The 8,435-nt window shown below is 37.2% G+C and overlaps 1 protein-coding gene across 1 annotated transcript in view; it reads left to right on the plus strand.

The window, feature by feature from the left end:
• The first annotated feature begins 4,946 nt into the window (after nucleotides 1-4,946).
• kcnk1a (potassium channel, subfamily K, member 1a) overlaps nucleotides 4,947-8,435 on the plus strand; it is an 8,772-nt gene continuing 5,283 nt past the window's right edge. The window contains exons 1-2 of the mRNA XM_016480356.1: nucleotides 4,947-5,470; nucleotides 7,374-7,769. Of these exons, the coding sequence (XP_016335842.1) occupies nucleotides 5,116-5,470; nucleotides 7,374-7,769 (751 nt within the window). The 5' untranslated portion in view covers nucleotides 4,947-5,115. The remainder of the gene's footprint in view (nucleotides 5,471-7,373; nucleotides 7,770-8,435) is intronic.

An 8,435-nucleotide genomic window follows, 5' to 3' on the forward strand; every position in this document is an offset into this window, starting at 1 on the left:
AACATACACACTGAATGGCAGCTCCTGCCAAAGCACGCAACCCGGCTAACGAGCGGCTGCCTGGCGGGCACATGGCGTCAGGGCGCTTGTGTGTCACAAAAGGATGACAAACAGAGGCCAGCTGTCAGATTTGTCCTGATCTCAATTTCAGCACTATTGCAACATAAGCTTGGGAACTGGTCAACAGCCCAGGGATGGTCAAAAACAACCCAAACACAAATGCCAACCATTGAGACAGAATGTTGACTCTGGCTGGAAAGCTCTACACATGTTCGCTTCCTGTCTTAGAGGCTATGCCATGGTTACAGCGAAAAATATAAGCAGGCTGTGCCATGCAAGAGACAAATGATAGACTAAAGACAAGGTTAGGTGGAGACTAACAACATGAACTCCTTTGATTTATGAAGTAACCTTATGTTGGATTTTGGGAAGTTCTTGTTTTGAACATACAGGACATTTAATCCCTATGTGCATTGAAATGCATTGACATTTCATCTGTCTTTCCTTTAAGCCAGTACCTGGAAGATAAAGGTCTTCTGTGAAGCACTAAAATGAAGTTGGAAAGCTTTGAAGCATTTATGCTTCTCTGCCATTCCTTTATGTGCACAGGTGTAGATCAACAGCATCAACAGAGCCACCAATTAATCTTCATTCTGCGTCCTCCCGTTGACGTAGGAAATATCACAAGTCTTTACGATATCTGAAAAATATTAAGGCACAAATGAGTAATGGAAATAGCATTCCTTATTTGAATAATGGAATAAGCAAGTGAAAATGGCTTTAAACAGTAGGCGATAACCTAGTGATAGCCTCGTAAATCAGAAAGTAGCCTACAAACCAACAATTCAAAACACATAACAAACAACTTCCTCTGTATTTAAAGTGGCTAAACATGGAAATCACAAGCTTTTAAAATATAACACTTACCACAGTAGGCGGAGAAGTACAGTAGACAGAGGAACATCAAAGGTCTGCGGCCGTGGAACAGGAACGATAAATTATACCCAGGTGTAAGATTGACAGTGTTCTAGACACACTTTAAAGGACTATAACATATGTGGCAGGTTAAACTTGTATTTTTTTGTTCCACTCACAGTAGAGGAATGCAAATATAAGTGTTAATGTGACCGAAAGAGTTTGCTATGCTTTCAAAAACTTGGTCTGGAGAATAACCAGGCCAGGTTTTAGACTCTTTTCCACAGCCTGCATCTGACCTTTAAAACACCACACCTCTACAAACTTCTAAACGTGATTTTTCCAGTTTTTGAAGTCACAGTACCCTCCAGTGGCCATTGAAAGGAGCTTGCACAAAAGGATGCAACCACATATTCAAAGCTGGGGAGCTCAGATGCAGTAGTTAAGGTTCAGTCATTGAAAACACCAACTGGTTGATTACTGGTCAACCAGTAATCTGAAAATTGGCATGCATGTGTCATTTTCAATGTATAATGTGTTTATGGCTCAACGAATTCTGCAGTATTAAAGGGATATGCACAAAGGAACGTGTTTTTGCATCCCACCGCGCTGATTTTCTTTGTAAACGTGCTTGATTGATGTTGTGTATCACAGTGTTTCCCAACCTTTTTTTAGTCGCGGCACCCTTTGGAAATTTTAACAAACTTGTGGCACCCTACAAAATTAATTTTGTCACAATATTTGAACTTCTAACTTCGATATGATAATTTGAAAAGTATAGATATTCGGTACAACAGGGAAGAACTGCAGAATATAATGTCATACAGATATTTTTTATATTATTAAACAATTTTGTCCATCAATGGTGTCAATCAGTAGGCTAATTTCTAATGAAGAGACCAATTTATATGACAGATTTTAATGTAGGATTTTATACATATGTAAACATTATTTAATTACCATTATAACGATCTCACAAATTTTTGCTCACTCAGTGTTTTTTTAATTTTACAGTGGGGTAATTTTGGTGCAGTAGCACGAGATAGCTTGATTTCAAACTTTGAATTGAATAAAAATGACAAGTAAGCAGTCAATAATAAACTAAGAACAAATAAAGAAATTAATAATGACAGCACAAATAAAAAATAACGACAGGCCTTCGAATTAAATAAATTGCTTTTTTAGTTTTTCATGTAGGTCTAACAGTAGGGTTAAGATATTTAACTTTTTATTTTTTTTTTTACCAATTATCCAAATAATGTTAAGTCCTAGAAAGCTATTATTATCAGAACACGCTAGCATAACATAGCAGTTAGCAGATCAATGAATGAGAGGGCAGCGTTACCAGAGTTGCCCATATATACCACACCATGTTACAACACAGTAGGGCTATTGCAGACAGAAACAATACTGTACTACATCGATGTTTCCTGTCGGCTCCATTTTTGAGTGGACTTTGCTGTTCCGATGAGCATGAACGCACACGCATAGAGCGGGATAATACGCAGAGCGTCACACCACGTGAAAGTGAAACCTTTCGGTGCATCTCTAATTATTGGCGACATCAGAAATGTATATTATATAATAGATGCTTTTTTGAACATTTTAGCAATTTAAAAATATTTTAAAAAATTCTGATTTTTTTACACGGCACCCCGTTTGGTAAACACTGGTGTATCACCTTTGCACTCGCGTCTCGCGTCTTTTGCATCGTCTCGCCTATGCGTAAAACGCGCTCAAGTTGTTCAGCTTTTATTAATGCGTTTTCATTCCCTTACCTTGCGTCTCGCGTTTTTAAACGCAAAAATGCGTTCTGTGTGAATGCGTTTTTGCATTCAACTGCGCTGCTTTCTGAAAAGCGTTCTGAAAGTACAAAAGTAGTTAAATAAAAACACACACACACACACACACACACACACACTTCTCTAGACCTAGCATTCTTCTTCTTATAATAATAATAATAATTATTATTATTATTATTATTATTATTCCACTGCCCTGGCGTTTTTAAACGCAAAAACCCGTTCTGTGTTAATTGCACCTTAGGGTTTTCAGGTCTGTTTTTATTATGCATAATTATTATCAGTGAATATCTGGTGATTTTCCGCTAATAACATAGTTTAATCTTATTGCCAGTTACATTTATGTCAATAATTGTCATAGCAGATTAGCTTTAACATGTCACTTGCAGTATAACAATAACATTGGCTCTGTGTCACAGCCTTGTGCCTCTGTGTGAGAGCAACAACCTTGACTACTGGCGCTCAGGTCCGGCCAGAGGTCTCACATTTCACTCGATCATCCAGAAATAACCCAAAGGAGCAGAACAGAACATAAAAAGGAAGCTCTCACAGTTTGACTTCTGTTCAGTACCAAGAATAAAGCATACAGTCATCCAATGATGCAGCAAAAGTGCAGAATGGCAAAAGGCACAGGAAGTATGCTGTCACATCAAGCTGTCCAGCCACTCACAAAATCTGGCATTAAAACAAAATGAGGACAAGAGTATTGTTGAGAGTTTGTGAATGTAAAACAATTAAATGCAGTAAAAGTTCAAAGTGAACTAAGTATGACACGCAAGTAGACACTATCCACGTAAGCAGTCTGATGATCTCAGAGAAGTATTGTGCATCAGCTTTAGCTATAAAATGTGCACATACCTGTTTATTGAGATAATCATCTCCTGCTGTGTCATTTCTGTGCAGAGGGTGGAGTGATGCTTTTAAAGTGAAGAAACTGTCAAAACTCAAACAATGTGAGGAGTTAAAGGGATAGTTCACAAAAAAAAAGGAAGGGTCTGTCCTTCTATAGCGGACCCACATACTCAAAAGAGCAATTCTGTCATCATGCTGTTCCAAACTTGCATGAGTTTAATTCCTTTGTGGAACACACAAGGGGAATTTTTGAAACGAATGAGGACAGGAGCTGTCGAGCTCCAACATGACAAAAAAGCATCATAAAATTATGATAAAAGGGACTGATGCAACGTGTGTGCTAAATTCTCTGTGCCCTGAAGTCATGCTATAGCTTTTTTGTGAGGAAAGGACTAAATTACATAATTAATCATAGAAAATCCTGACATTCGTCCTAGCTCTTCTCGAGACTCAAGAACAAGATCAGTTTGATTCACAAGTAGGCCTAAATTCAGACTGGTATTGAAAATATCTGATTCAAAAGAGCAATTCAATCACAAAACATGAACTGGGTAACAAAACCTGTCTGAATAATTAATTTGTGAATCAAACTGATCTTGTTCTTGAGTTTAGAAGATTATCAGCAAACTTGAAATATAGTTGTATAGACCACTTTTATGATACTTTTTCATGGTGCTTTTGTATTCCGGGTTCATTTACATTTATTGATCAGACGATAGACTGAAACAGGTCACTGAACTCAATTTAAAATGCAGACAGACCACTTCACAACTGCCCTTCACAGAAACCAGACAAGAGTTTTGGCTATACATGCTACAAATAAAAGCTTTTTGATACACGAGGAAGCATGGGAAGCTCCAACAACACTTTTGTTTGAGATCACTTTTCAAATATTTTGCCATCCCACGAGACCATCCAATCACCACCTGGTCAAACCTGTTCTACCAGGTAACAGAATATGTATGTCTCAGTTGCTGACCCTAATGGGGCTTTCACTTATAGTATCCTCTCTTTGAAACAGCTGCTTAACTATGAACTATATCTGTCTTCTAAACGCAAATTTCTCAGGTTTACCTTACTGGGTGCGCCCTGCCGTGATAAATGTAATGAATAGAACCGACCTGCGTAAATTGAGGCGTGGAGGAACTAGACGTCACGAGCCTGACGCAAAAATATGAATCCTACTACGACGAATGCTATCTCATGAATATTAATCAGGCAACTCTGCCGCCGTTGCAACCTTCCAATGGCGATGGCTTGTTTAATAAATATTAATTAGGTACTGCTGACGTTGCGTTGTTACCTTCTACAGGCGAATAGTGGCTTCATTGATATTAATAGCGACCCTTCACCATAGTACGATTAGTAAAGGCGGCTTCCGATCTTCCGTCACATCAGCTCCGCAATACTGGCAGGGGACAAACAGGAAATTTTAACTAAAAGACAGCTGTAAGAGTGTTTGCTCCCTTTTATTTGTAGGAAACAAGCGTATTTCTGTAATTCAACTGCCTGTATTAATTCTCCCACCTATTTTGCCGCGGAGACGATGCTTCAGTGCCTATCTGGTAGTTCGTGTGTGCGTGTCATAGAAGGTTACAGGTCTACGTGGTATTTCTTGGTCCTGGTACTGGCGTATGTGTTATATCTGTTATTCGGGGCTTTGGTGTTTTCCGCGGTGGAGCTGCCGTATGAAGAGCAGCTTCGGCAGGAGCTTCGGACCGTGAAGCAGCAGTTTCTAGAGGATAATGAATGTCTGTCCGAAGAAAGACTGGAGGAGTTTCTCACCAGAGCTTTAGAAGCGAGTAATTACGGTGTGTCGGTTCTCAATAATGCTACCACTAACTGGAACTGGGATTTCACATCAGCGCTCTTCTTCGCCAGCACTGTGCTTTCCACGACAGGTGAGAACAGACTTTCTCATGACAATATTAAATATAAATAGCCATGATAGGATTGTTTATGTATTTTAACCCAGTTGTTGATTTACATGATATCATTTACTGTCTGTAGTCCTGTAAGGCCTTCTTTACAATCATTTATTTACCCAAGAGTCGAAGACAGCAAGTAGCGAGGCCGCTGTGATGTCATTTGTAAGGTCGACCTGTCCTCTCTGAAATCTCTGATAAAAGCATTAGCTGACGCCTGTGAAGTCTGAAAAGCGCTTGTACAGTATGATGTGCTCTTGTTAAACAGCCCAACTTTTACTATATATATATATATATATATATATATATATAAGAAAAGAGACCTGCCTATTGTGTTTAATGGGTTAGAGAATTCTGTCTCTCTCCCTCCCTTCATAATGACTCAAAAGTCAACAAAGCTTTATGTGCCTGATTGTTAACAATCGCAATATATCAAGAACTTGTACAAACATATAATACAGACTATAATACAGACTATAAATAAAGGCAAATAATATTTTTTGTAACAAACTACAAAATTCAATAAAATAAGATACAGTGGGAATTTAGACTCAGACACAATTTATTTTGCATATATAAGGACATTTATTAGTACTTTTTTGCTCATTAAACAAGCTTTACGAAAGGAAATTAATAGCACTTTTGCAAAATATAATTATATGCAATCACATGAGATAAAAACTTTTAAATATTATTCTACATGGACCAAATTACTTATAATGGGCTTCATTATTTCAAATGACCAGCGGTGTCATGCAATTGGCTGTTATTGTTATTAATAGTTACTATTAATAACAACATTACAATTTCAGTCAGTGCTCAGGATGTTTTAAACATAAGCAAAAAAGTAGCAATAATATAATACCAAATACATAGATAAAACATAACAATTGTAATTGGGCCACTTTTGAGTTTTGTACTAATGGTGATGATCATCCTTGCGAGTCCTTTTTTTTAGAGATTTTACTATATTTATTAATACACCCTTGCAAATAAAGAAAAACAAGTGCATGCTCACATATTTACAGCCCCTTAGGAGCCCTAGTGGTTTTGTAATTCATTGCTGTGGGCGATTTTGAAGGATGTCTGAAGGATAAGCATGCTGTTTGTGTAGTGTTTCCAATGATTATGTAACTTAATCCAGCAGGATTTAAGTACTACAACAGGTAACATCCTTGACATTCCTAGTAAATTTTCATTATGTGATTAAGATGGTGTTTAATTAAAACACAAATTAACTGGTTCATTTGAGTAAATTGCTAGATGTGATCAGGGTTGCCAGGTCTGCACAACAAAACTAGCCCAATGGCCAATCAGAAATAGCCAGAGAACTAGCCAAATGACTTATCCCAAATATCCCAAAACCCAAAATATACCACTCTCATAACTAAATACAAATTTAGTTACGATTATGTTTTATGCACAATTTCAGCTTGAAAATCACAATGTAGGAGACTGTAAAAATTTTGTTTTTTTCCAAGGTAAAGTAAATAAAACAAAGATTATTGGAGTATGTTTTACAAATTTCATATTTAATTCAATGTCTTGCCATTTCTTTGTAACTAATTAGGAAATTTGCTAGCAATTTTTGAATGAAAATTCATTGTTTCTGCACTATTTGTTTCACAATTACAACACAATACAGTGTTTTCATTAAGGAGTTCACAGGAGCTCAAAGTTTCCCAACCAGTGTCCTTCTCTTACAAGCTCATCATCTAGAACAGTTTTATTATTGGTAGAATATAAAATGGGTAAAATATTTTAGTACATGCATTTCAGTCAAATACAATTTGTGCAATATGACCTTTAACCCGCAGGAAAAAAATCAACCTGTGAAATGAAAAGACCTATTTAAAAAGCTTCATGTGTTTTTTTCCAGGATATGGCCACACCGTTCCTCTCTCGGATGGTGGTAAGGCCTTCTGCATCATTTACTCAGTGGTGGGAATCCCATTCACCCTGCTGTTCCTGACTGCGGTGGTCCAGAGGATCATGGAGTTCAGTACCCGCAGGCCCGTGGAGTACCTACACCGGCGCTGGGGCATGTCCAAACCTCTGCTGGCCACCCTGCACGCCACTCTTCTGGCTATAATAACCATCTCCTGCTTCTTCCTCATACCTGCCATCATCTTCTCAGTACTGGAAGAGGACTGGAATTTCCTGGAGTCCTTCTATTTCTGCTTCATCTCTCTTAGTACTATTGGCTTAGGTGACTATGTACCAGGAGAAGGCTACCATCAGAGGTTCAGAGAACTCTATAAATTGGGTATTACATGTAAGTGCAGAGTTTGTTTAATTATTATTGCTGTACAGAGTCATATGTTGTACATTGCATTTTACTTTGACTTTCTTACATTTATACATGCACTACTGTTCAAAAGTTTGGGGTTGGAAAGATTTTTAAAATGTTTTTAAAAGAAGAAGATGCTGATTTGGTGCTCAAGTAGCATGGTTACAGGAGAAACTGTGGTGCATTTTTTCAGGATTCTTTGAAGAATAGAAAGTCCAAAAGAACAGCATTTTTTTTAAATAGTTTTTTTTAACAATTAAAAGTTCCTGTCACTTTTGATTAATTTAATGCATTTGTGTTGAATAAAAGTAATAATTTCATTAAAAAAAATCTTACTGACCCCAAACTTTTGAACAGAATTTGATAGAGACAATGAAACATGTAGCAGAACTTTAACTTTGGACTTGAACTTTAGCTTCTTTAACTTTGATTGAACTTTATCTTAGGTCTTAGGTTGCTTTGTTAACTTTAACTTAGTGTTTACATATTTCGATTTTTATTTATTTTTTTTAAAAATGAATTGACCAACGCCCCGAGTAATATCACCGCAGACCCTTAAAGGAACACTCCACTATTTTTGAAAATAGGCTCATTTTCCAACTCCCCTAGAGTTAAACAGTTGAGTTTTACCGTTTTCGAATCCATTCGGCT

This window comes from Sinocyclocheilus anshuiensis, unplaced genomic scaffold (genome assembly GCF_001515605.1).
Source record: "Sinocyclocheilus anshuiensis isolate Anshui unplaced genomic scaffold, SAMN03320099.WGS_v1.1 scaffold553, whole genome shotgun sequence".
NCBI lineage: Eukaryota > Metazoa > Chordata > Actinopteri > Cypriniformes > Cyprinidae > Sinocyclocheilus > Sinocyclocheilus anshuiensis.